A 26,550-nucleotide genomic window follows, 5' to 3' on the forward strand; every position below is an offset into this window, starting at 1 on the left:
TCGCCACTAAGTGGCGGTGACGTCACCACGACGCTTGTGCCAGGCCATGTGCACCTTGAGGCCACGTGAAGTGTCGAACGCCCGCTGGCAGGAGGTCACGGGGCAGACCCAGGGTGCCACGGGTCGACTGACCGAGATGACCGAGATGACTGGCTGATGCACCACCTGTGCCCCCTACTGTGCCAACTTGCTGTGCTTTAGCCACCCGGCGCTCCGCTCGTTGTTGTGAGCGTCGCTCCTCCGCCCTCCGTTGTTGTTGGAGGGCGACTGCCTCCAACTGCCCAGTAGCGTCCTTCACGAGCCTCCTCCACTGAGGCCGATCTTGACACCGCTGGTACCAGTCATCGGCAAGTCCACTCAGCTCCACGTCCTCCTGTACCACATCACTCCATCTCTTCTCTAGCCCGTGCCGCGCCCGTTTAGCCCCCTCGATCCGGCCGAACAAAAGCTGTTTAGGCATGCGGTGGCTGGGCATGCGGGCTACATGACCCAGCCAACGCAGCCTTGCCTGCCGGAGGAGCTCACTGATGGGACTTTGCCCAGATCTTTCAAGGACTTGTGAGCTCCTCACACAATCCAGCCTGGTTAAACCCAGGATGGATCTTAGGCAGGCCAGCCTAAATGTTTCCACACACACACACAGACAGACACACAGACAGACGAACACACACACACACGTGCCCCCCTACCCCACACGCACCTCTGATGTGCTCGATGAGCACAGCGAAGTCAGCGAGCGCCTGTGCCGAGGACAGGTACTGCAGCGTCTGCGGGCTCTGGGGAGCCAACGGGAGGGGGTGGGGGGTGGTAGGGGAGGGGGGAGTGGGGAGGGGAGGAGAGGGGAGTGGGGGGGAGGGGACAGTGGGGAGGGGAGGATAGTGGGGTGGGGGGGTGGTAGGGGAGGGGGGAGCGGAGGAGAGGGGAAGAGAGGGGGAGGAGAGGGGAGGGGAGGGAGGCGAGGGTGGGGGGGTAGGGGAAGGGAGTTAGGTGGGAGGGGAGGGGAGGCGAGGGAGGGGAGGGGAGTCAGCAGCAATGCCACAACAAGCTGCCACTCTCCACCGACGATGCCCGTCCCCAGAGCTGGGCCGGTGTGGCAGGGTCGGTGTGGCAGGGCCGGTGTGGCAGGGTCGGCGTGGCAGGGCCGGCGTGGCAGGGTCGGTGTGGCAGGGCCGGTGTGGCAGGGGTCGGTGTGGCAGGGTCGGTGTGACAGGGTCGGTGTGGCAGGGTCGGCGTGGCAGGGCCGGTGTGGCAGGGTCGGCGTGGCAGGGCCGGCGTGGCAGGGTCGGTGTGGCAGGGCCGGTGTGGCAGGGTCGGTGTGGCAGGGTCGGTGTGACAGGGTCGGTGTGGCAGGGTCGGCGTGGCAGGGCCGGCGTGGCAGGGTCGGCGTGGCAGGGCCGGCGTGGCAGGGTCGGCGTGGCAGGGCCGGCGTGGCAGGGTCGGCGTGGCAGGGTCGGTGTGGCAGGGCCGGTGAGGCAGGGTCGGTGTGGCAGGGTCGGTGTGGCAGGGTCGGTGTGGCAGGGTCGGTGTGGCAGGGCCGGTGTGGCAGGGTCGGTGTGGCAGGGTTGGTGTGGCAGGGCCGGTGTGGCAGGGTCGGTGTGGCAGGGTCGGTGTGGCAGGGTCGGCGTGGCAGGGCCGGCGTGGCAGGGTCGGCGTGGCAGGGTCGGCGTGGCAGGGTCGGCGTGGCAGGGTCGGCGTGGTAGGGTCGGTGTGGCAGGGCCGGTGTGGCAGGGTCGGTGTGGCAGGGTCGGTGTGGCAGGGTCGGCACGGCACGGTTGGTTCTCCACCGGCTGCGCGACCGGGCTCGAGCCGCAAACCAAACCGTGATGCACAGCCGCCATCACCGGCAGTCATCCCAATCTGGCTCAGAGCGATTCCCCATGTGTCCCTGCGTGTGTCCCAGCGCGTGTCCCAGCGCGTGTCTCCGTGCGTGTGTCTCCGTGCGTGTGTCTCCATGAGTGTCTCCGTGAGTGTCTCCGTGCGTGCGTCCCCGTGCGTGTCCCTGCGTGTGTCCCAGCGCGTGTCTCCGTGAGTGTCTCCGTGAGTGTCTCCGTGCGTGTGTCCCCCGTGCGTGTCCCTGCGTGTGTCCCAGCGCGTGTCCCCGTGCGCGTGTCTCCATGAGTGTCTCCGTGCGTGTGTCCCCGTGCGTGTCCCTGCGTGTGTCCCAGCGCGTGTCTCCGTGAGTGTCTCCGTGAGTGTCTCCGTGCGTGTGTCCCCGTGCGTGTCCCTGCGTGTGTCCCAGCGCGTGTCCCCGTGCGCGTGTCTCCATGAGTGTCTCCGTGAGTGTCTCCGTGCGTGTGTCCCCGTGCGTGTCCCTGCGTTTGTCCCAGCGCGTGTCTCCATGAGTGTCTCCGTGAGTGTCTCCGTGCGTGTGTCCCAGCGCGTGTCTCCATGAGTGTCTCCGTGAGTGTCTCCGTGCGTGTGTCCCCGTGCGTGTCCCGGCGTGTTTCCCAGCGCGTGTCCCCGTGCGCGTGTCTCCATGAGTGTCTCCGTGAGTGTCTCCGTGCGTGTGTCCCCGTGCGTGTCCCTGCGTTTGTCCCAGCGCGTGTCCCCGTGCGTGTGTCTCCGTGAGTGTGTCTCCGTGCGTGTGTCTCCGTGAGTGTGTCTCCGCGCGTGTCTCCGCGAGTGTGTCTCCGTGCGTGTGTCTCCGTGCGTGTGTCTCCGTGAGTGTGTCTCCGCGCGTGTCTCCGTGAGTGTGTCTCCGTGCGTGTGTCTCCATGAGTGTCCCCGTGCATGTCCCCGTGAGTGTCTCCATGCGTGTCCCTGCGTTTGTCCCAGCGCGTGTCCCCGTGCGTGTCCCCGTGTGTGTCTCCGTGTGTGTCTCCGTGCGTGTCTCCGTGCGTGTCTCTGCGTTTGTCCCAGCGCATGTCCCCGTGCATGTCCCCGTGCGTGTCCCCGTGAGTGTCTCCATGCGTGTCCCTGCGTTTGTCCCAGCGCGTGTCCCCGTGCGTGTCCCCCGTGCGTGTCCCCGTGAGTGTCTCCATGCGTGTCCCTGCGTTTGTCCCAGCGCGTGTCCCCGTGCGTGTCCCCGTGTGTGTCTCCGTGCGTGTCCCCGTGAGTGTCTCCATGCGTGTCCCTGCGTTTGTCCCAGCGCGTGTCCCCGTGCGTGTCCCCGTGTGTGTCTCCGTGCGTGTCCCCGTGAGTGTCTCCATGCGTGTCCCTGCGTTTGTCCCAGCGCGTGTCCCCGTGCGTGTCCCTGTGTGTGTCTCCGTGCGTGTCCCCGTGAGTGTCTCCATGCGTGTCCCTGCGTTTGTCCCAGCGCGTGTCCCCGTGCGTGTCCCCGTGCGTGTCCCCGTGTGTGTCTCCGTGCGTGTCTCCCCGCGCGTCTCCGTGCGTGTCTCCGTGCGTGCGTGTCCCCGTGTGTGTCTCCGTGCGTGTCTCCCCGCGCGTGTCTCCGTGCGTGTCCCCGTGCGTGCGTCTCCGTGCGTGTGTCCCCGTGCGTGCGTCTCCGTGCGTGTGTCCCCGTGCGTGCGTCTCCGTGCGTGTGTCTCCGTGCGTGTCTCCACGCGTGTCTCCGTGTCAGTGTCTCCGTGTGTGTCTCCGTGCGTGTCTCCGTGCGTGTGTCTCCGTGAGTGTCTCCGCGGGTGTGTCTCCGCGGGTGTGTCTCCGCGAGTGTGTCTCCGCGAGTGTGTCTCCGTGCGTGTGTCCCCGTGCGTGCGTCTCCGTGCGTTGCGTCTCCGTGCGTGTCTCCGTGCGTGTCTCCGTGCGTGTCTCCGTGCGTGTGTCTCCGTGCGTGTGTCTCCGTGAGTGTCTCCGTGTCAGTGTCTCCGTGAGTGTCTCCGTGCGTGTGTCTCCGCACCGAGTAGGCTTTGTCCCCGAATGGCAGCGACTCCCCGTAGTAGCGGTGCTCAGCGAACACGAGCAGAGCACCCAGCTCCTCCGCCACGTCCCACATGAAGCCCTGCAACCGGCAACACCCCAACAGTCAACACCGTCACAGTCAACACCGTCACAGTCAACACCGTCACGGTCAACACCGTCACAGTCAACACCGCCACAGTCAACACCCCAACAGTCAACACCGTCACAGTCAACACCGTCCACAGTCAACACCGTCACAGTCAACACCCAACAGTCAACACCGTCACAGTCAACACCGCCAACAGTCAACACCGTCACAGTCAACACCGCGTCAACACCGCAAGTCAACACCCCAACAGTCAACACACCGTCACAGTCAACACCGCCACAGTCAACACCGTCACGGTCACACCCCACGGTCAACACCCCAACAGTCAACACCGACACGTCAACACGTCAACACCGTCACACGTCAACACCGTCACGTCAACACCGTCACAGTCAACCCCGCCACAGTCAACACCCCAACAGTCAACACCGTCACAGTCAACACCGCCACAGTCAACACCGCCACAGTCAACACCGTCACGGTCAACACCCCAACAGTCAACACCGTCACAGTCAACACCGCCACAGTCAACACTGTCACAGTCAACACCGTCACAGTCAACACCGCCACAGTCAACACCGTCACAGTCAACACCGTCACAGTGCTAACCGCTGCACCACCGCTCCACTACCACCACAGACAACAACAGCCGCCATTCGCCACGAAGTCGCGGTGAAGTCAACCCCGGCGCTCGTGCCAGGCTAGGTGCACTTAGAGGCTGTGGCGTGAAGTGTCGAACGCCCGCCGGCACGAGGGGGTCACGGGACAGACCCTGCAGGTGGCATGATGGGTTGACCGACGACTGAGATGACTGGCTGCTGATGCACCACCTCTGCCCCCTATTGTGTCAACCTCTAAAACCACCACCTCCTCCACCATGACCACCTCCACCACCTCCACCACCACCTCCACCACCACCATCCCCCTCACGGTTACCACCACCCCCCTCACGGTTACCACCACCACCCCCTTCACTGTTACCACCACTACAACCACAACCTCCACCACCACCACATCCACCACCAACTCCCACCACCACCACCTCCTCCACCACCACCACCACCTCCTCCACCACCACCACCTTCACCTCCCACCACCACCCCCCCCCTTCACTGTTACCACCACTACAACCACAACCTCCACCACCACCACATCCACCACCACCACCACCTCCCACACCACCACCACCACAACCACCACCACCTCCCACCACCACCACCTTCCACCACCTCCCACCACCACCTTCACCTCCAACCACCACAACCACCACCACAACCACCACCACCGTCACGACTACCACCGACTCAACGACCGCCACCGGCCCGTGCCCTCACGGTGTTGTTGCAGAACCAGGCGATGTCTCCCTCGTTGCCGGTGTAGAAGAGCACCGGTCCACCGGCGCGGTGGTGCCGGGGCCGACTGCAGGTAGCGCTGCTTGAAGTTGCCGTCCTCCGCAAAGCCAAAGTGGTCGATCTGGGGGAGGGGGGAGGAGGGAGGGAGGGGGGGGGTAGGTGGGGGGGGAGAGGGGGGGGTAGGTGGGGGTTGATGGGGGGGGAGGGGTGGGGGAGGGGAGGGGGTAGATGGGGGGGGAGGGGAGGAGGGAGTAGGTGGGAGGAGGGAGGTGGGGGTAGGTGGGGGGGGGGGTGAGAGGGTAGGTGGGGGGGAGAGGTGTGGGGGAAAGGTGGGGGGGGTAGGTGGGGGGGAGAGAGGTGGGGGTTAGGTGGGGGGTTTGAGGAGGGGGTAAGGGTAGGTGGGGGAGGGAGTTCAGGGGGGGAGGGGTGGGGGGGAGGTGGGGGGGAAGGGTGGGGGGGAGGTGGGGGGGAGGGGTGGGGGTAGATGGGGGGGAAGGGTGGGGATAGGTAGGGGGGGAAAGGTGGAGAGGTGGGGGGTAGGTGGGGGAGGAGAGGTGGGGGTAGGTGGGGGTAGGTGGGGGGTTTGAAGAGGGGGTAAGGGTAGGTGGGGGAGGGAGTTGAGGGGGGGAGTTCAGGGGGGGAGGGGGTGGGGGAGGGGTGGGGGGAGGGTGGGGGGGGAAGGGTGGGGGTAGGTGGGGGGGAGGGGAGGAGGGAGGGGGGGGGGGTGAGAAGGTAGGTGGGGGGGGGTAGGTGGTGGGGGAAAGGTGGAGAGGTGGGGGTAGGTGGGAGGTGGGGGTAGGTGGGGGGTTTGAGGAGGGGGTAAGGGTAGGTGGGGGAGGGAGTTGAGGGGGGGAGGTCAGGGGGGGGGGGGAGTTGAAGGGTGGGGGGGGAGATGGGGGGTGGGGGTGGGGTAGATGGGGGGGGGAGATGGGGGAGGGGTGGGGGGAGGTGGGGGTTGATGGGGGGGAGGGGTGGGGGGAGGTGGGGGGTGGGTAGATGGGGGGGAGGGGTGGGGGAGATGGGGGAGATGGGGGAGGGGTGGGTGGAGGTGGGGTGGAGGTTGATGGGGGGGGAGGGGTGGGGGGAGGTGGGGGGTGGGGGGGAGGGATGGGGGAGATGGGGGGGGAGATGGGGGAGGGGGTGGGGGGAGGTGGGGGGTTGATGGGGGGGAGGGGTGGGGGGAGGTGGGGGGGTGGGTAGATGGGGGGGAGGGGTGGGGGAGATGGGGGAGATGGGGGAGGGGTGGGTGGAGGTGGGGTGGAGGTTGATGGGGGGGAGGGGTGGGGGGAGGTGGGGGGTGGGGGGGAGGGATGGGGGAGATGGGGGGGGAGATGGGGGAGGGGTGGGGGGAGGTGGGGGTTGATGGGGGGGAGGGGTGGGGGGAGGTGGGGGGGTGGGTAGATGGGGGGGAGGGGTGGGGAGATGGGGGAGATGGGGGAGGGGTGGGTGGAGGTGGGGTGGAGGTTGATGGGGGGGAGGGGTGGGGGGAGGTGGGGAGTGGGGGGGAGGGATGGGGGAGATGGGGGGGGGAGATGGGGGAGGGTGGGGGGAGGTGGGGGTTGATGGGGGGGAGGGGTGGGGGGAGGTGGGGGGTGGGTAGATGGGGGGGAGGGGTGGGGGAGATGGGGGAGGGGTGGGTGGAGGTGGGGTGGAGGTTGATGGAGGGGAGGGGTGGGGGGAGGTGGGGGGTGGGGGGAGGTGGGGGGTGGGGGTGGGTGGGGGGAGGGGTGGGGTAGATGGGGGGGGAGGGGTGGGGGACGTGGGGGGGTTGGAGGAGAGGGGAAGGGGGGGGGTGGCGGTGGGGGTCCGTGCCAGAGTCAGAATGTTGTCATACTGCAGGGAGGAATCCGATGAGCGATAAAAGCTCTTTCCCCACAGATATCCAGAGGTACAGATATCCAGAGGTGCAAGAAAGGTGCAAAGAAATCTCCCCAAACACATTACAAATACAATAATAAAAATAAAACATTATAACATACAATTCTCACGACGTTTCGGCCACAACGCAAGCAGCCGTCCGCAGGTGAAGAACAGGGCTGTCGTTCATTCAGACGCTGTCCTTCCGACAGACCTGTTCTTCACCTGAGGACGGCTGCTTGCGTTGTGGCCGAAACGTCGTGAGAATTGTATTTTATTATGTTTGATTTTTATTATTTTATTATTTCCCTTCTACGTGATGACTTCACCGAAAGAACCAAGAAGATGAATCCCTGCAGTCACGAAGGCTTTAAATCAAAACATTACAAATACAACACTTAAGGGACCGTCCATAAATGACGTCACGCACCTAGGAGGGGAGGGGGGGTCAGACATTTGTGACGATGTGTGACGAGGGGGGGGGTGAGAAACGTGACGTCACATCAAAATGCGCAACTTTAATAAATAAATATAGACAACACGTTCTACTTAATTAAATAGACTTTGTAATAAATGTTTTCTCCTACAACATCAGAGTGCAGCGCCACATTAAATACGCACTACAATGACAATAGTTTAAAGCGATTTGAAGCATGTTTAACTTTTTTTTGGGGGGGGGGGGGGGGCAGAGCTTTGTGACGTCACATTTTAGGGGGGTCTGACTTTTTGTGACGAAGGGGGGGGGTCAAAAAAATCGTCCAAAAAAATCGCGTGACGTCATTTATGGACGGCCCCTTAGTTACAACCTCCACAAATATCCCCTTGGTGACCCCCCCCCCCCCTTGGTACCTTCTGCTCCAGGTAGTGTGTGCTGTAGGAGACCCCAGGCGAGGGGGTCCATCCTCGGACCCTGAGCGCCAGGGGTCTCGGGACGCGGGGGACCCCAGCGGCTCCGGCTGACGGACAGAGCAGCAGCAGCAGCAGCGCCAAGGGGGTGAGGAGGGGGATGAGGGGGAGAAGTGGGGAGCGAGGGGGTCCTGGGGGGAGGGAACAAGGGGGTTCTGGGGGAGAGCGAGGGGGTCCTGGGAGGGAGCGAGGGGGCTCTGGGGGGGTGCGAGGGGGCTCTGGGGGGGAGCGAGGGGGCTCTGGGGGGGAGCGAGGGGACCCTGCGAGGGAGCGAGGGGGCCCTGGGAGGGGGGTAGCGAGGGGACTCAAGACCCATGACCGCAGGAGCTGTTGCGATGTCCACCTTCTGAGGGGTTCGGGTCACGTGGTCCCCCCAACACCCCTCGCTGTCACGTGAGCCGCGGCACGCGCCGGGGGGGGATCACGTGCTGGGGGGAGTGGAGTGCGTCATGACGTCACGGTCACAGGTTTTTATTGCGGTGACGTCACCGCGATGAATTCGACGCGCGGACAGACACCCCGGATGACGTCATCACGCACGCAGTTGGTTCACCGAGGTCACGTAACGCTGGGTTGGGTGGGGGGGGTCGGTCACGTGGTAATGAGGGGGGGGGAGGAGGGTGGAGAGAGGCGGGGCACGTGAGGAGGGGGAGGATTGTTAGCGTGCGTGATGACGTCACCACACAAACATCGACGCCGTGACGTCACGCGGACACGTAGCGACGTCACCGCGTGAAATAACGTGCGCGGTGACGTCACCAGGTAACGTGCGCGGTGACGTCACCGCTACCCTGAATCAATTTCAGATTTAACAAAATTCACATTTAGATTTAAAGCTTTCGTGACTGCAGGGATTCATCTTCTTGGTTCTTTCGGTAAAGTCACGTAGAAGGGAAATAATAAAATAATAAAAATATAAAACAATACAATTATCATCATCAGTCTTAATTTTACAACTTTCGTGACTGCAGGAATTATTATGTTTCTTTCGGTTAAGTCACGTCTAAAGATAAAATAATAAATTAAATTAAATAATAGAATACGACGCTCTCTCTATGTATCTTGGTGATATCTGTCTGCTAATATGTCTGTCTATAGTTTTCTGGTTAGATTTTATGTCGCTATTTCATTATACCTGATGACGATTGCTTGTGTTGCAATCGAAACGTCGTATTCTATTATTTAATTTAATTTATTATTTTATCTTTAGACGTGACTTAACCGAAAGAAACACATAATAATATCATCATCAGGTGTGAAAAACACAGCGAGAAGATTTATTTTATTGTTTCCCTTTCTACGTGACTTTCCCGAAAGAACCAAGAATTTAAACTTCACATTCACAAGAAGTTTAATTTCCCCGCCGAGTTAAAAGCGCATTGAGCTTAAGGAGCTGTTCATTTCAAGGGCTACTCCGCCGGCAGATATCAGAATGCGGAGCGCTATGGTGGCTGTGAGATGTTGACTACCTCGCCTGGTATAGAGGTCTGTCTCTCTCATCATCATCACGGTGGCTAGGAGATGTTAACTACCTCGCCTGGTGTACAGGAGGTCTGTGTCTCTCTCTCTCATCATCACGGTGGCTAGATGTTAACTACCTCGCCTGGTGTACAGGAGGTCTGTGTCTCTCTCTCTCATCATCATGGTGGCTAGGATATGTTGACTACCTCGCCTGGTGTACAGGAGGTCTGTGTCTCTCTCATCATCATCACGGTGGCTAAGAGATGTTGACTACCTCACCTGGTATACAGGAGGTCTGTGTCTCTCTCTCTCATCATCATCATCACGGTGGCTAAGAGATGTTGACTACCTCGCCTGGTGTACAGGAGGTCTGTGTCTCTCTCTCTCATCATCATCACGGTGGCAAAGATATGTTGACTACCTCGCCTGGTATACAGGAGGTCTGTGTCTCTCTCTCTCATCATCATCACGGTGGCTATGAGATGTTGACTACCTCGCCTGGTCTACAGGAGGTCTGTCTCTCTCTCTCATCATCATGGTGGCTAGGATATGTTGACTACCTCGCCTGGTCTACAGGAGGTCTGTGTCTCTCTCTCTCTCATCATCATCATCACGGTGGCTAAGAGATGTTGACTACCTCGCCTGATCTACAGGAGGTCTGTCTCTCTCATCATCATGGTGGCTAGGAGATGTTGACTACCTCGCCTGGTATACAGGAGGTCTGTGTCTCTCTCTCTCATCATCACGGTGGCTAGATGTTAACTACCTCGCCTGGTCTACAGGAGGTCTGTTTCTCTCTCATCACGGTGGCTGAGATGTTGACTACCTCGCCTGGTCTACAGGAGGTCTGTCTCTCTCTCTCATCATCATCACGGTGGCTATGAGATGTTAACAACCTCGCCTGGCGTACAGGAGGTCTGTGTCTCTCTCTCTCATCATCATCACGGTGGCTAAGAGATGTTGACTACCTCGCCTGGTCTACAGGAGGTCTGTGTCTCTCTCTCATCATCATCACGGTGGCTATGAGATGTTGACTGCCTCGCCTGGTCTACAGGAGGTCTGTGTATCTCATCATCATCACGGTGGCTAGATGTTAACTACCTCGCCTGGTATACAGGAGGTCTGTGTCTCTCTCTCTCATCATCATCACGGTGGCTAGGAGATGTTGACTACCTCGCCTGGTCTACAGGAGGTCTGTCTCTCTCTCTCTCTCATCATCATCACGGTGGCTATGAGATGTTGACTACCTCGCCTGGTCTACAGGAGGTCTGTCTCTCTCTCATCATCATGGTGGCTAGGAGATGTTGACTACCTCGCCTGGTCTACAGGAGGTCTGTGTCTCTCTCTCTCATCATCACGGTGGCTAGATGTTAACTACCTCGCCTGGTCTACAGGAGGTCTGTCTCTCTCTCTCTCATCATCACGGTGGCTAGATGTTAACTACCTCGCCTGGTCTACAGGAGGTCTGTTTCTCTCATCATCATCACGGTGGCTGAGATGTTGACTACCTCGCCTGGTCTACAGGAGGTCTGTCTCTCTCTCTCTCTCATCATCATCACGGTGGCTATGAGATGTTAACAACCTCGCCTGGTGTACAGGAGGTCTGTGTCTCTATCATCATCATCACGGTGGCTAAGAGATGTTGACTACCTCGCCTGGTATACAGGAGGTCTGTGTCTCTCTCTCATCATCATCACGGTGGCTATGAGATGTTGACTGCCTCGCCTGGTCTACAGGAGGTCTGTGTATCTCATCATCATCACGGTGGCTAGGAGATGTTAACTACCTCGCCTGGTATACAGGAGGTCTGTGTCTCTCTCTCTCATCATCATCACGGTGGCTAGATGTTGACTACCTCGCCTGGTATACAGGAGGTCTGTGTCTCTCTCATCATCATCACGGTGGCTAGATGTTAACTACCTCGCCTGGTATACAGGTCGTGGGTTCGATCCCGGCCCTGACGATGCCTGCTGCTGTATATTTGGAGTCTGAGTGTCTCTCTCATCATCATCACTACGGTGGCTAGGAGATGTTAACTACCTCGCCTGGTACGCAGGAGGTCGTGGGTTCGATCCCGACCCCGACGATGCCTGCTGCTGCTGTATATTTCGAGTTTGCGTGTCTCTCTCTCGCCGTTGCATCAATTGGTGACGGCCAGCTTAGCTTCTCGAAAATAAAAAAAAAGCTGCATACAGAGCTCAGGGGAGCCCTGACCCGCTACTATTTAAAAAGTTGAAATCGTACAGTTTAGAGAAGACGCGGTGGCCGGGTGCTGGTGGGTGTGCAAGCGGATTTATTTGGACATAGACGAACGAACACACACACACACACGTGCTAAAACTACGCGCGCCGGCTGGACTACCGCCCCCCACCACCGCCCCCCCCCCCCCCCCCCACCACGATGCCGAGCCGACCGAAATCACCGGGCCCACCGACTCACCGATCGGCACCGGAGGCAACGACAGGAGGTTGTGAAAACTCCTTTCTTTCGAACTGCTCGTCGTTGTGTTTAGTGTTGTCGTCCCCCCCCCCCCACCACCCACTTACCGCACCTCCGATTTGGTGACGGTTTGGCCACGGCACGGTGGCGCGCAAAAGGAGTTCAACCAAGAACCGTGCCGGACGCCAGGGCGGCGGCGGTGGCAGTAGCCGCCTTGCCCCATCGTCCGTCACCGCCGTCATCGTCGCCGTCACCGCCAACCCCATTAGCCAACGTGCCAATTCCATCCGACGAGAATTGTCGTCATCGTCGCCGGCAAAATCACCGCCGGCAAAATCACCGCCGGCATCATCATCATCATCACCGCAACCGCCGCCGCCAACGCCATCAGCCAACGTGCCAATTCCATCTGACGAGAATCGTCGTCGTCGTCATCATCATCTCCGCCGCCGGCAAAAATCACCGCCGTTTAAAAAACAATTGATCCATCTCATCGCCCGTGGACCGGACCGTACGGAGACCGCACGGAGACCGCACGGAGACCGCACGGAGACCGTAGCACGGAGACCGCACGGAGACCGCACGGAGACCGTAGCGCGGAGACCGTAGCGCGGAGACCGTAGCGCGGAGACCGTAGCACGGAGACCGTAGCGCGGAGACCGTAGCGCGGAGACCGCAGTTGCGACGCTCATTTGCCGTCTCGCTCTCTCTCGCTCTCCCGACCGACTGACTGACCGACCGCGCGCACCGCATTTTCCCCAAAATCACCGCCAATGTGCACAGCCCTGCACCGGACGACGACAACACCAACACCGCCGGCTACGCACCGATTGCACCGATTAGAGGCTCTCGTCTCATTGCGGGAGAGACATGCGGTGGGGGGGGGGGGGGGTTAGGCATGGGGGGGGGGGGGTTGACCGGGTGAGCCCGGCGCTAGCGGCGTACAGAGCTAACGCCGCCGCAGTGCGACGGAGACTACGACGACGACTACTACGACAAGAAGCGCGATGCAGCGGCGTGCGGTGAGAGTGGCGCGCCGCTGAGCCGTGGTTAGCGAGCGTGCTGCGGGGGGTTGGTGTGTGAGTGGGGGTTGGTGTGTGAGTGGGGGTTAGTGTGTGTGGGGGTTTGTGTGTGAGTGGGGGTTTGTGTGTGAGTGGGGGTTTGGGGGTTAGTGTGTGTGTGTGGGGGTTAGCGTGTATGGGTTAGTAAGTGGGGGTTTGTGTGTGAGTGGGGTTAGTGTATGTGAGTGGAATGTTAGTGTGTGTGAGTGTTCCGTGTGTGCGTGTGTTCCGTGTGTGCGAGTGTTCCGTGTGTGTGTTCCGTGTGTGTGTTCCGTGTGAGTGAGTGTCCTGTGTGTGTGTAAGTGTTCCCCATGGTTAGTGAGTGTGCTGTGGGGTTAGTGTATGTGAGTGGAGGTTAGTGTGTGTGAGTGTTCCGTGTGTGCGTGTGTTGTGTGTGTGTTCCGTGTGAGTGAGTGTCCTGTGTGTGTGTAAGTGTTCCCCAGGGTTAGCGAGTGCGCTGTGGGGTGAGCGTGAGTGAGCGTGAGTGAGTGCGAGCGTGAGCGAGTGCAAGGAGCGAGTGCGGTTGGGGGGCGGGGGGAGTGGTGGCCGTGCTAGTTTTGGAAGAGCGAGCGCGTGAACTCGATGTAGTCAAAGGCTCCGGGCAGCTCGCGACCCTTGCCGTCACAGTACGGCTTCATGTGCGAGATGCAGTAGTCGGCTTGCTCCCGCGTGAGATTCTGCTCCCGCACAGGTGAGGAAGGAGGGGGGGGGGGGGAGACACACAAGAACAAAGATCCCCAACGTGTAGCCTCAACAGGCCGCAGGGGCAAGTGCTGTTAGCGAGCGGCGCCTACGAAGGCCGGCATGGCGCACGAGGGGGTGGGTGGCCAGCGCCACGCCCGGCCGACTTTGTCTCTCCCAGTGGCGATGTTTACTAAGCGCCGCGCCAGGTAACTCATTTGAGGCTGAGTCGACCTAGGGGGTGCCCGGGACCGGTTCAGAGAATCGTCGCCGCCGGCGTTGGCCGTGAGCGGGAATCGAACTCGGGCCGCCGGGTTCGCAGCGCTAACCGCTACACCCACCGCTCCCCACTGTAAGCACGCACGCACGCACGTGCACGCACACACGCGCACGCACACACACACACGCACACACACGCACACGCGCACGCACACACACACACGCACGCACGCACACACACGCACACACACACGCGCACGCACACACGCACGCACGTGCACGCACACACACACGCGCACGCACATACACACACGCACGCACGTGCACGCACACACGCGCACGCACACACGCACGCACGTGCACGCACGCACGTGCACGCACGCACGCGCACACGCGTACACACACACACGCGTACACACACACGACACCTCCACGTAGCCTGAACAGACTGTAGGGCGGGAAGGGGGGGTGGGGGTGATAGAGGGGGGCGACGTTGTCGCCACTGACCGGTGAATGACGGCTGTGGCGTGCGTACGTGCGGTGTGTGTACGTGTGTGTACGTGCGGTGTGTGTACGTGCGGTGTGTGTACGTGTGTACGTGTGTACGTGCGGTGTGTACGTGTGTACGTGTGTACGTGCGGTGTGCGTACGTGCGGTGTGTGTACGTGTGTGTGTACGTGTGTGTGTGTGCGGCAGGCGTGCACGGAGATAGTGATGTGTGCACGTGCGTGTGTACGTGCGGTGTGTGTACGTGTGTGTGTACGTGCGGTGTGTGTACGTGTGTGTGTACGTGCGGTGTGTGTGTGTGCGGCAGGCGTGCACGGAGATAGTGATGTGTGTACGTGCGGTGTGTGTACGTGTGTGTGTACGTGCGGTGTGTGTGTGTGCGGCAGGCGTGCACGGAGATAGTGATGTGTGCACGTGCGGTGTGTGTACGTGTGTGTGTACGTGCGGTGTGTGTGTGTGCGGCAGGCGTGCACGGAGATAGTGATGTGTGTACGTGCGGTGTGTGTACGTGTGTGTGTGTGCGGCAGGCGTGCACGGAGATAGTGATGTGTGTACGTGCGGTGTGTGTACGTGCGGTGTGTGTACGTGCGTGTGTACGTGTGGCGTGTACGTGTGGCGTGTACGTGTGGCGTGTGCACGTGTGGCGTGTGTACGTGTAGCGTGTGTACGTGTGTGTGTACGTGTGTGTGTGTGCGGCAGGCGTGCACGGAGATAGTGATGTGTGCACGTGCGTGTGTACGTGTGGCGTGTGCACGTACGTGCGTGCACGGAGATAGTGATGTGTGTACGTGTGGCGTGTGTACGTGTGTACGTGCGGTGTGTGTACGTACGTGCGTACGTGTGGCGTGTGTACGTGTGTACGTGTGTACGTGTGTACGTGCGGCATGTGTACGTGTGTACGTACGTGCGTACGTGTGCACGTGCGCGTGTGCACGTGCGCATGTGCACGTGCGCGTGCGTGCGTGCGTTGGGGCACCTGGTACAGCTCCTCCTTGGTGACGAAGGGCTTCCCCTCGGCGCTGAGAGCCCGGAAGGCGCTCTCCACCTCGTCCGACGACTTCACGTTCTCCGTCTCGCGGCTGATCATGAACGCCATGTACTCCTGCAGCGACACCTGCCCGTCCCTGCAACGACAACAACAACGCCACGCGCTCACTCACCCGATCGTGCACTCGCTCTCTCGTGTAGTCACTCGCTCGCCCACTCGCCCACTCGCCCGTCCAATCGCGCACTCGCCCGCCTGCTCGCCCGCTCGCCCACACGCTCACCCGCTCACCCTCGCGTGAAGTCACGCACTCACCCACTCGCCCACACGCTCATCCAATCGCGCACTCGCCCGCCTGCTCGCTCGCTCCCCCGCTCCCCCTCGCGCGAAGTCACGCACTCACCCACTCACCCACTCGCTCGCTCACTCGCCCACTCGCCCACACGCTCACCCGCTCACCAGCTCCCCCGCTCACCCACTCCCCCTCGCGCGAAGTCACGCACTCACCCACTCGCTCGCTCACTCGCCCACACGCTCACCCGATCATGCGCTCACCCGCTCACCCGCTCCCCCTCACGCGAAGTCACGCACTCACCCACTCGCTCGCTCACTCGCCCACATGCTCACCCGATCATGCACCCGCTCGCTCACCCGCTCGCTCTCTCCCGTCGTCACGCACTCGCCCACTCGCTCACTCGCCCACACGATCACACACTCGCTCAGCCACCCTCGCGTTGACGTGCCGACTCACTGTGTACCGGACTTCGGTACAAACTGATTCCTGCTGCCAATCGACGCACAGTCGCCCAGTTCCCACACTGCCCCCTCGCCTAGTCTACAGGAGGTCGTGGGTTCGATCCCGACCCTGACACCTGCTGCTGCTGTATATTTGAAGTTTGTGTCTCTCTCTCTCTCATCAACATCGTCACGGTGGCTAGCTGTTAACTACCTCGCCTGGTATACAGGAGGTCGTGGGTTCGATCCCGACCCTGACGCCTGCTGCTGCTGCTGTATATTTGGAGTCTGCGTGTCTCTCTCTCTCTCATCATCACGGTGGCTAGGAGATGTTAACTACTTCGCCTGGTCTACAGGAGGCCGTGGGTTTGATCCTGACCCTGAGGCCTGCTGCTGTGTATGTGGAGTTTGCGTCTCTCTCTCTCTCATCCTCATCACGGTGGCTAGGAGATGTTAACTACCTCGCCTGGTACGCAGGAGGTCGTGGGTTCGATCCCGACCTTGACGCCTGCTGCTGTATATTTCGAGTTTGCGTGTCTCTCTCTCTCTCTCTCATCATTATCATCACGGTGGCTAAGAGATGTTAACTACTTCGCCTGGTCTACAGGAGGTCGTGGGTTCGATCCCGACCCTGACGCCTGCTGCTGTACATTTGGAGTTTGCGTGTCTCTCTCTCATCATCATCACGGTGGCTAGGAGATGTTGACTACCTCGCCTGGTACACAGGAGGTCGTGGGTTCGATCCCGACCCTGACGCCTGCTGCTGTATATTTCAAGTCTGCGTGTCTCTCTCTCTCATCATCATCATCACGGTGGCTAGGAGATGTTGACTACCTCGCCTGGTGTGCAGGAGGTCGTGGGTTCGATCCCGACCCTGACGCCTGCTGCTGTATATCTGGAGTCTGCGTGTCTCTCTCTCTCATCATCATCACGGTGGCTAGGAGATGTTGACTACCTCGCCTGGTACGCAGGAGGTCGTGGGTTCGATCCCGACCCTGACGCCTGCTGCTGCTGTACATTTGGAATTTGCGTGTCTCTCTCTCATCATCATCACTGTGGCTAGGAGATGTTGACTACCTTGCTTGGTCTCCAAGAGGCCGTGGGTTCGATCCCGACCCTGACGCCTGCTGCTGCTGCTGCTGTATATTTGGAGTCTGCGTGTCTCTCTCTCTCTCCTCGGGCTTTTCCCCCCTCGGCATTTAGAATCGACATCAGGGCGTTGAGATGATATTTGGCTGCTGCTAGAAATCTCCACGTGATGATGATGACAACGACGCGGCTGGTGGGGTGGGCGGGTGGGTGTGGTGTGGGTGGGTGTGGTGTGGGTGGGTGGGTGTGGTGTGGGCGGGTGGGTGGGTGGGGGGTGGGCGGGTGGGTGTGGTGTGGGTGTTGGGTGGGTGTGGTGTGGGCGGGTGGGTGTGGTGGGGTGGGTGGGTGGGTGGGGGGGGGCGCGATGACGAGCGGGAGGACGTCGTCGTTACCGGTTGGGGTCGACGATGTTAAGAATGTTCTGGAACTCCGGGTCGGGTTCGCCCTCCTCCACCATGGGCAGGTCGTAGCCCAGCGAGCGGAGGCACGACTTGAACTCCTGGTGGTTGAGGCGCCCCGAGCGGTCCTTGTCAAAGTGCCTGGCGGACGTGTCGCCGTTGTGGGGGGGGGGGGGCGGCAAGGGGCGGAGGGGTTAGTCGCGTGTGTGCGTGCAAGTGTCAGACACACGCCACGTGTCGTACACACACACACGCACGTGCGCGCGTGTGTGTGTGTGACGGACACACGCCACGTGTCGTACACACACGCACGTGCGCGCGTGTGCGCGTGCAAGTGTCAGACACGCCACGTGTCATACACACACGTGCGCGTGTGTGCGCACGTGCACGTGACGGACACACGCCACGTGTCGTACACACGCGCACACACGCACGTGCGCGCGTGTGTGCGTGCACGTGACAGACACGCCACGTGTCGTACACACACGTGCACACACGCACGTGCGCGCGTGTGTGCGTGCACGTGACGGACACACGCCACGTGTCGTACACACACACACGCACGTGTGCGCGTGTGTGCGTGCACGTGACGGACATACGCCACGTGTCGTACACACACGTGCACACACGCACGTGTGCGCGTGTGTGCGTGCACGTGACGGACACACGCCACGTGTCGTACACACACGTGCACACACGCACGTGCGCGCGTGCGTGCGTGCACGTGACGGACACACGCCACGTGTCGTACACACACGTGGAACCACGCTCGTGCGCGCGTGTGCACGAGTACGCGTGTCGGACGTACGTCGTTTGCACGAATTTATCACACGTGCACGGCACACACAATACCAAACCCCGCCATTCGCCACTAAGTGACGGTGACGTCACCACGCCGCCTGTGCCAGGCCAGGTGCACTTTGAGGCTATCGCGTGAAGAGTCGAAGGCTCTCTGACAGGTAGGTCACGGGACAGACCTTGCAGGTGCCATGGGTTGGCTGACTGAGATGAACGGTAGATGCACCACCAGCTGTACCCCCCCTACTGTGCCAGGCTAGGTGCAGGAGGTCACGCGACAGACCCAGCAGGTTGCATGGGCTGGCTGACTGAGATGACCGGTAGATGCACCACCAGCTGTACCCCCCTACTGTGCCAGGCTAGGTGCAGGAGGTCACGTGACAGACCCAGCAGGTTGCATGGGCTGGCTGACTGAGATGACCGGTAGACGCACACCCGGCTGTACCCTCTACTGAACGATACACACACACACACACGTGAGTGCGTGCGAGCGTGCGTGCGAGCGAGAGGGGGTGACTCACTTGAACATCATGCTGAAGTCCTTGAGGGCCTCCTCTGTGACACCCGTCGTGTTCCTGCAGACACGCACAGCACACCGGCGTCACCCCACGGCGCGCGCTCCGAGCGCGTGTGTTGTGTGTGTGCGTTGTGTGTGTTGTGTGTGTGTGTTGTGCGTGTGTGTGTGTGTGTTGTATGTGTGTGTGTGTGTTGTGTGTGTGTGTTGTGTGTGTTGTGTGTGTGCGTTGTGTGTGCGTGTTGTGTGTGTGTGTTGTGTGTGTGTTGTGTGTGTGCGTTGTGTGTGCGTGTTGTGTGTGTGTGTTGTGTGTGCGTGTTGTGTGTGCGTGTGTGGGTACTGTGCGGGTCCGCGTGGAGCGAGTGTGTGGAGCGAGCGGTGTGACCGAACGAGCGAGCGGTGAGGAACGAGCGATGCGAGCGAGCGGTGTGACCGCGCGAGCGATGCGAGCGAGCGGGGTGATCAAGCGAGCAAGCGGTGAGAGAGCGGCGTGAGCGGTGCGGTGTGAGCTAGCGAGCGGTGTGAGTGACCGAGCGAGCGCGGAGCGAGCGGTGAGAGCGCGGAGCGAGCGGTGCGACCGAGTGAGTGCGGAGCGAGCGGAGCGATTCAGAGCGAGCGGTGCGGATCCAGCGAGTGGCGAGGAGCGAGCGGTGTGAGCGGTGCGACCGAGCGAGCGAGAGCGGTGGGAGCGGCGTGAGCAGTGCGACCGAGTGAGTGAGTGCGGAGCGAGCGGTTCGAGCGTGGAGCGAGCGGTGCGACCGAGTGAATGCAGAACGAGCGGTGAGAGCGGAGCCGTTCGGATCGAGCTAGCGGTTCGGATCGAGCGAGCGGTTCGGAGCAAGCGAGCGGTTCGGAGCGAGCGGTGCGGAGCCAGCGAGTGGCGCGGAGCGAGCGAGCGGTGTGAGCGGTGCGACCGAGCGAGCGAGAGCGGTGGGAGCGGTGCGAGCGGTGCGAGCGGTTCGGGGCGAGCGGTAAGAGCGGAGCCGTTCGGATCGAGCGAGCGGTTCGGAGCGAGCGAGAGCGGTGCGAGCGGTTCGGAGCGAGCGGTAAGAGCAGAGCCATTCGGATCGAGCGAGCGGTTCGGAGCGAACGGTGCGGATCCAGCGAGCGGTTCGGAGCGAGCGAGCGATGCGAGAGTGGTGCGACCGAGCGAGCGAGATCGAGCGAGCGGTTCGGAGCGAGCGAGAGCGTTGCGAGCGGCACGAGCCGTGCGACCCTCTCACCGGGCCTGTATCTGCTGCTCCAGGTTGTGCTGCATGCGCATGCCCAGCTGGTCCAGCTGGTCCCACTGCTGCGCCAGCCCCACTGTGCTGTGCTCCGTGTACTTGTTATCCAGGATGAGCGCCTCCTCCATGGCGGCGCCCAGGTCCTCGATCTTCTTCAGCTGGCTCTTCATGGCGCGGATCTCCTGGTGCTTGCGCTGCACCCGGCGCGGGGAGGGGGGGGCAGCGAGGGGGGGGGGGGGGCAATACATTACACTGCTATACACTACACTATACACTACACTACTATACACTACACTACTATACACTACACTACTATACACTACACTACTATACACTACACCACTATACACTACACCACTATACACTACACCACTATACACTACACCACTATACACTACACTACTATACACTACACTACTATACACTACACTACTATACACTACACTACTATACACTACACCACTATACACTACACCACTATACACTACACCACTATACACTACACCACTATACACTACACTACTATACACTACACTACTATACACTACACTACTATACTACACTACACTACTATACACTACACTAAACATTACACTGCTATACACTACACTATATACTACACTACTATACACTACACTACTATACACTACATCACTATACACTACACACCACACTACTATACACTACACTACTATACACTACACTACACACTACTATACACTATACTGTACACTACACTACTATACACTACACTACTATATACTACACTATATACTACACTACTATACACTACACTGCTATACACTACACTACTATACACTACACGACACAATACATTACACTGTTATACACTACACTATACACTACACTACTATACACTACACTACTATACACTACACGACACAATACATTACACTGCTATACACTACACTATATACTACACTACTATACACTACACTACACTGTACACTACACTAAACACTACACTACTATACACTACACTATACACTACACTATACACTACACAAACACATACAGAGATCACCGTCAAACGGCACGCCCCACACACGCGCGCACCTTAGTGGCCTCCAGCTGGGACTCCAGCGTGCCCGACTCCTCCACCATGCACGACCTGGACACACGGCACGCACAGCGGTCAGTGTGGCGGCACACACAGCGGGGTCACACGGCGGGGTCACACGCTGGGGTCACACGGCACGCTGGGGTCACACGGCGGGGTCAGACGCTGGGGTCACACGGCACGCTGTGGTCACACGCTGGGGTCACACGCTGGGGTCACACGCTGGGGTCACACGCTGGGGTCACACGCCGGGGTCACACGCCGGGGTCACACGCTGGGGTCACACGGCACACTGGGGTCACATGCCGGGGTCACACGCTGGGGTGACACGGCACACTGGGGTCACACGCTGGGGTCACACGCTGGGGTCACACAGCACACACAGCGGGGTCACACGGCACACACAGCGGGGTCACACAGCACACACAGCGGGGTCACACGGCACACACAGCAGGGACACGGCAAAAGCACCGGGGCCACACGGCACACACCTGGGGGGGAGGGGGGTGGGTGGGGAGGTGGCACGGCACACACACGGCGGGGTCACACGGCACACGGCACACTGCGCCCCCGCACTCCTGGCCATGCTGCGGTCACCCAAGGGGTTAGTCCACCACACTCGTCACGTGGCGTGTGACGCGACCGCGTCGCCCGCGACCGCCACCGAGCGAGCGCCACCGGTAGCAGCCGGCCGCGCCCCGGGGGACGGGCAGGTGAGCACACCGCGGTTAGTGACACCACGGACCCCATGCAGCAGCAGCAGCAGCTGCAGCAGCAGCAGCTGCAGCAGCAGCAGCAGGAGCAGTAACGACTGCTGGTCGAGTTTGGCGGAAGGTTAAGGGATTAGAGGAGGTGGGGGGGAGCGGTCGCTCGCTCGGGCCCCGTGGGAATCATGCGCCGCCGGGCTCCACCACACGGCAAACACGGGGGGGTTGGAAACCACCACCACCACCACCGCCACCACTACCGCCACCGCCATCACCACCACCACCACTACCGCCACTACCGCCACCACCACCATCACCGCCACCACCACCGCCACCGCCCGATAATGATTCGCAACTCTTTGGCGGTGTGGTGTGGCTCGCCTAGGCCGCTCAGAGGCTCTCGGCCTGCGGGGAGGGGCGGTGGGGGGGGGGGCAACGACGGTGGTGGCGGTGGCACCAGCGTGGTGGTGGGGGGGGGTAGTGGTGGTGGGGGTGGTGGGGGGGGGGGGAGTGGGGGGGGGGGTCAGCGGCGGCAACCTTCCGGCCAGATCGTCGCCCACTTCGTATTTAAGGACGCGAATGATGCGCCGGTACGCGATGCTGAGCGGGGCGCGCGCGCACAGGGGAGGAGGGGCGACGATGGCGGGGACGAGCACAGCGAGGAGGAGGAGGTGGACGAGGAGGAGGAGGAGGGAGACAAGAGCAGAGTGAGACACAAATACCGACACCACCACCAGCAGCACCGCCGAACACCGGCAGCTTCGGCACAGAGACAAACTCGGGGAAATAAAGTCGAGAAAACGGAGTGAAACTAATTCAAGAGGAGCGGAGAGGGAGGCACGGGGAGGCGAGAGGGGGGGGGGGCGTGCCCAGAGTGGCTGCCGTTGACACGCACACGCGTGTGTGTGTGTACGTGTGGGTGGACTGTGTGTGTACGCGTGTGTGTGTGTGTACGCGCGTGTGTGTGTGTACGCGTGTGTGTGTGTGTACGCGTGTGTGTGTGTACGCGTGTGGGTGGAGTGTTTGTGTGTACGAGTGGGTGGAGTGTGTGTGTGTACGCGTGGGTGGAGTGTGTGTGTGTACGCGTGGGTGGTGTGTGTGTGTACGCGTGGGTGGAGTGTGTGTGTGTGTACGAGTGTGTACGCGTGGGTGGAGTGTGTGTGTGTACGCGTGGGTGGTGTGTGTGTGTACGCGTGGGTGGAGTGTGTGTGTGTGTACGAGTGTGTACGCGTGGGTGGAGTGTGTGTGTGTACGCGTGGGTGGAGTGTGTGTGTGTGTACGTGTGGATGGAGTGTGTGTGTGTGTACGCGTGGGTGGAGTGTGTGTGTGTGTACGAGTGTGTACGCGTGGGTGGAGTGTGTGTGTGTGTACGTGTGGATGGACTGTGTGTGTACGAGTGGGTGGAGTGTGTGTGTACGCGTGGGTGGAGTGTGTGTGTACGCGTGGGTGGAGTGTGTGTTTGTGTGTACGAGTGGGTGGAGTGTGTGTGTGTACGCGTGGGTGGAGTGTGTGTGTGTGCGTGTGGGTGGCGTGTGTGTGTGGTGTGTGTACGCGTGTGTGTGTGTACGTGTGTGTGTACGCGCGTGTGTGCCGCGTGGCTGTGCGTGCGGTGCGAGTGTGCGCTATTAACCCGTCCAGGAGGTAGGTCCTGTCCACCGAGGGCCCCGGACGTCGTCGCAGCAGATTGGTCGGCGGCGGCGGAGAGACGCCGCGACGAGGCGGCAGAAAACACGGTGGTGTGATGGGGGGGGGGGGGGCGGTGGTGTGATGGCGGGGGGGGGGGCGGTGTTGTGATGGGGGGGGGGGCGGTGGTGTGATGGGGGGGGGGGGGCGGTGGTGTGATGGGGGGGGGGGGGGCGGTGGTGTGATGGCGGGGGGGGGGGCGGTGTTGTGATGGGGGGGGGGGCGGTGGTGTGATGGGGGGGGGGGGGCGGTGGTGTGATGGGGGGGGGGGGCGGTGGTGTGATGGCGGGGGGGGGGGCGGTGGTGTGATGGGGGGGGGGGCGGTGGTGTGATGGCGGGGGGGGGGCGGTGGTGTGATGGGGGGGGGGGGCGGTGGTGTGATGGCGGGCGGGGGGGGGCACGCCAGAAATCACGATGAAGACCAATCGGATGGGACAGGAGGAGATGGAATGAGGCGAGGGAGGCGTGGGGAGAGAGAAGGAACAACACGGGCGACGTTAGCCTGCGTCCACCACCACCACCACGGCGGCAACAACGTTCGCTCACCCCCCTGGGGCGTTTGCTCACCCCCCCCACCCCCACCCCACCCCACCTCGCCCCGATCTTGGCGCCACGACGCCGGCTCGGCCTCTGCCTCTCTCCTCGGTTTCCCGCGCGCCGCGGATTCACCGCTCTCCCTCACCGTCGTCGATTTAGTCCAGCCGACACGCTGCGCACGTTCAACGCTCCCCCCCCCCCATCCTCCTCCACCACCCCTCCTCCTACTCCCACCCCGCTCCTCCTGTGTGTGCGTGCAGCTGGCCCGGGCGTGGTGTGGAGTGAGCGAGTGAGTGATCCAGTGAGTGAGTGAGTGAGCGAGTGAGCGAATGAGTGAGTGAGTGCATGGCTGGGAGGATGAGATTAGACCTGGTCCAGGTGAGCCATTGGTGGAAGGCCATTGGCGTGCTGAGTGAATGAGCCTGCGAGTGAGCTTGCGAACGAGTGAGTCAGTAAGCGAGCGAGCAGCTGGAAGGTTGAGCTGGACCTGGTTCAGGTGAGCCATTGGTGGAAGGCGTTGGCGTGGCGAACGAGCGAGCCAGTGAGTGAGCCAGTGAGTGAGTGAGCGAGTGAATGATGTGAGTGAACGAGCGCATGGCTGGCAGGGTGAGGCTGCACCTGGTCTCGGTGAGCCACTGGTGGAAGGCGTTGGCGTGCTGAGCAAGTGAGCCAGTGAGTGAGTGAGTGAGCGAGCGAGCGAGTGAGCTAGTGAGTGAGTGAGCGAGCGAGCGAGGGTGAGTGAGCTAGTGAGTGAGAGTGCGAGAGCGAGTGAGTGAAGGGGCGAGCGAGCGAGCGAGTGAGTGAATGAGTGAGTGAGCGAGCGAGCGAGTGAGTGAATGAGTGAGTGAGTGAGTGAGCGAGTGAGTGAATGAGTGAGTGAGTGACTCAGTGAGCGAGTGAGCGAGTGATTGAGTGAGCGAGTGAGTGACTCAGTGAGTGAGTGAGCGAGTAATTGAGTGAGCGAGTGAGTGAGTGAGCGAGTGAGTGACTCAGTGAGTGAGTGGCGAGTGAGTGAGCGAGTGAGTTAGTGAGTGAGCGAGTGAGTGAGCGAGTGAGTGACTCAGTGAGTGAGCTAGTGAGTGATGTGAGCGAGTGAGCGAGCGAGCAAGTGAGTGAGCGAGTGATTGAGTGAGCGAGTGAGTGAGTGAGTGAGCCAGTGAGTGACTCAGTGAGCGAGTGAGTGAGTGAGTGAGCGAGTGAGTGACTCAGTGAGCGAGTGAGTGAGTGAGTGAGCGAGTGGCTGGGAGGCTGCACCTAGTCTCGGTGAGCCACTGGTGGAAGGCGTTGGCGTGCTGAGCGAGTGAGTGACTCAGTGAGCGAGTGAGTGAGTGAGCGAGTGGCTGGGAGGCTGCACCTGGTCTCGGTGAGCCACTGGTGGAAGGCGTTGGCGTGCTGAGCGAGTGAGCGAGGTGAGTGAGTGAGTGAGCTAGTGAGCGAGTGAGTGAGTGAGTGAGGCTGCACCTGGTCTCGGTGAGCCACTGGTGGAAGGCGTTGGCGTGCTGAGCGAGTGAGTGACTCAGTGAGTGAGCGAGTGAGTGAGCGAGTGAGGCTGCACCTGGTCTCGGTGAGCCACTGGTGGAAGGCCGTTGGCGTGCTGAGCGAGCGAGCTAGTGAGTGAGTGGAGGGCGAGTGAGCGAGGCGAGGTGAGCGAGTGAGTGAGTGAGTGAGTGAGAGTCGAGGAGTGAGTGAGTGAGCGAGGTGAGTGAGGCTGCACCTGGTCTCGGTGAGCCACTGGTGGAAGGCGGTTGGCGTGCTGAGCGAGTGAGTGAGTGAGTGACTCAGTGAGTGAGTGAGTGAGCGAGGAGTGAGTGAGGCTGCACCTGGTCTCGGTGAGCCACTGGTGGAAGGCGTTGGCGTGCTGAGCGAGTGGAGGCTAGTGAGGTGAGCGAGGTGAGTGAGCGAGCGAGTGAGGCTGCACCTGGTCTCGGTGAGCCACTGGTGGAAGGCGTTGGCGTGCTGAGCGAGTGAGCGAGTGAGTGACTCAGTGAGTGAGTGAGGTGAGTGAGGCTGCACCTGGTCTCGGTGAGCCACTGGTGGAAGGCGTTGGCGTGCTGAGCGAGTGAGCGAGGTGAGCGAGTGAGTGACTCAGTGAGCGAGTGAGTGAGGCTGCACCTGGTCTCGGTGAGCCACTGGTGGAAGGCGTTGGCGTGCTGAGCGAGTGAGCGAGTGAGTGACTCAGTGAGCGAGTGAGTGAGGCTGCACCTGGTCTCGGTGAGCCACTGGTGGAAGGCGTTGGCGTGCTGAGCGAGTGAGCGAGTGAGCGAGTGAGTGACTCAGTGAGCGAGTGAGTGAGGCTGCACCTGGTCTCGGTGAGCCACTGGTGGAAGGCGTTGGCGTGCTGAGCGAGTGAGCGAGTGAGTGACTCAGTGAGCGAGTGAGTGAGGCTGCACCTGGTCTCGGTGAGCC

The 26,550-nt window shown here is 61.1% G+C and overlaps 1 protein-coding gene and 1 long non-coding RNA gene across 2 annotated transcripts; both read right to left on the reverse strand.

Annotated features, from left to right (window-relative positions):
* Positions 1-387: 387 nt before the first annotated feature.
* On the reverse strand, positions 388-8,465 carry LOC144739759 (uncharacterized). The gene is made up of 4 exons (XR_013589509.1): positions 7,966-8,465; positions 5,242-5,380; positions 3,797-3,898; positions 388-776 (listed from the first exon to the last, which is right to left on the reverse strand). It is a non-coding gene; the product is annotated as an uncharacterized LOC144739759 (long non-coding RNA).
* Positions 8,466-11,755: 3,290 nt separating this feature from the next.
* LOC144739758 (spectrin alpha chain, non-erythrocytic 1-like) lies at positions 11,756-24,861 on the reverse strand. Its single transcript, XM_078622659.1, has 8 exons — positions 24,763-24,861; positions 23,555-23,572; positions 21,214-21,268; positions 20,134-20,330; positions 18,918-18,971; positions 17,593-17,739; positions 15,368-15,515; positions 11,756-13,661 (listed from the first exon to the last, which is right to left on the reverse strand). The coding sequence occupies exons 3-8, from the start codon at positions 21,259-21,261 to the stop codon at positions 13,536-13,538; spliced, it is 720 nt and encodes a 239-aa protein (XP_078478785.1). The 5' UTR covers positions 21,262-21,268; positions 23,555-23,572; positions 24,763-24,861; the 3' UTR covers positions 11,756-13,535.
* Between the last annotated feature and the right edge of the window lie 1,689 nt (positions 24,862-26,550).

This window comes from Lampetra planeri, unplaced genomic scaffold (genome assembly GCF_965212315.1).
Source record: "Lampetra planeri unplaced genomic scaffold, kcLamPlan1.2.h2 scaffold_1691, whole genome shotgun sequence".
NCBI classification, from domain to species: domain Eukaryota; kingdom Metazoa; phylum Chordata; class Hyperoartia; order Petromyzontiformes; family Petromyzontidae; genus Lampetra; species Lampetra planeri.

What these genes read in the sequence shown, in the direction of transcription:
- LOC144739758 (XM_078622659.1), bottom strand. Translation starts at nt 21,261, where the DNA reads ATGGTGGAGGAGTCGGGCACGCTGGAGTCCCAGCTGGAGGCCACTAAG. An exon ending in CCCAGCTGGAGGCCACTAAG is followed by an intron (nt 20,331 to 21,213) that starts GTGCGCGCGTGT and finishes CGCCGGGTGCAG; the next exon opens with CGCAAGCACCAGGAGATCCG. An exon ending in GACTTCAGCATGATGTTCAA is followed by an intron (nt 17,740 to 18,917) that starts GTGAGTCACCCC and finishes CACGTCCGCCAG; the next exon opens with GCACTTTGACAAGGACCGCT.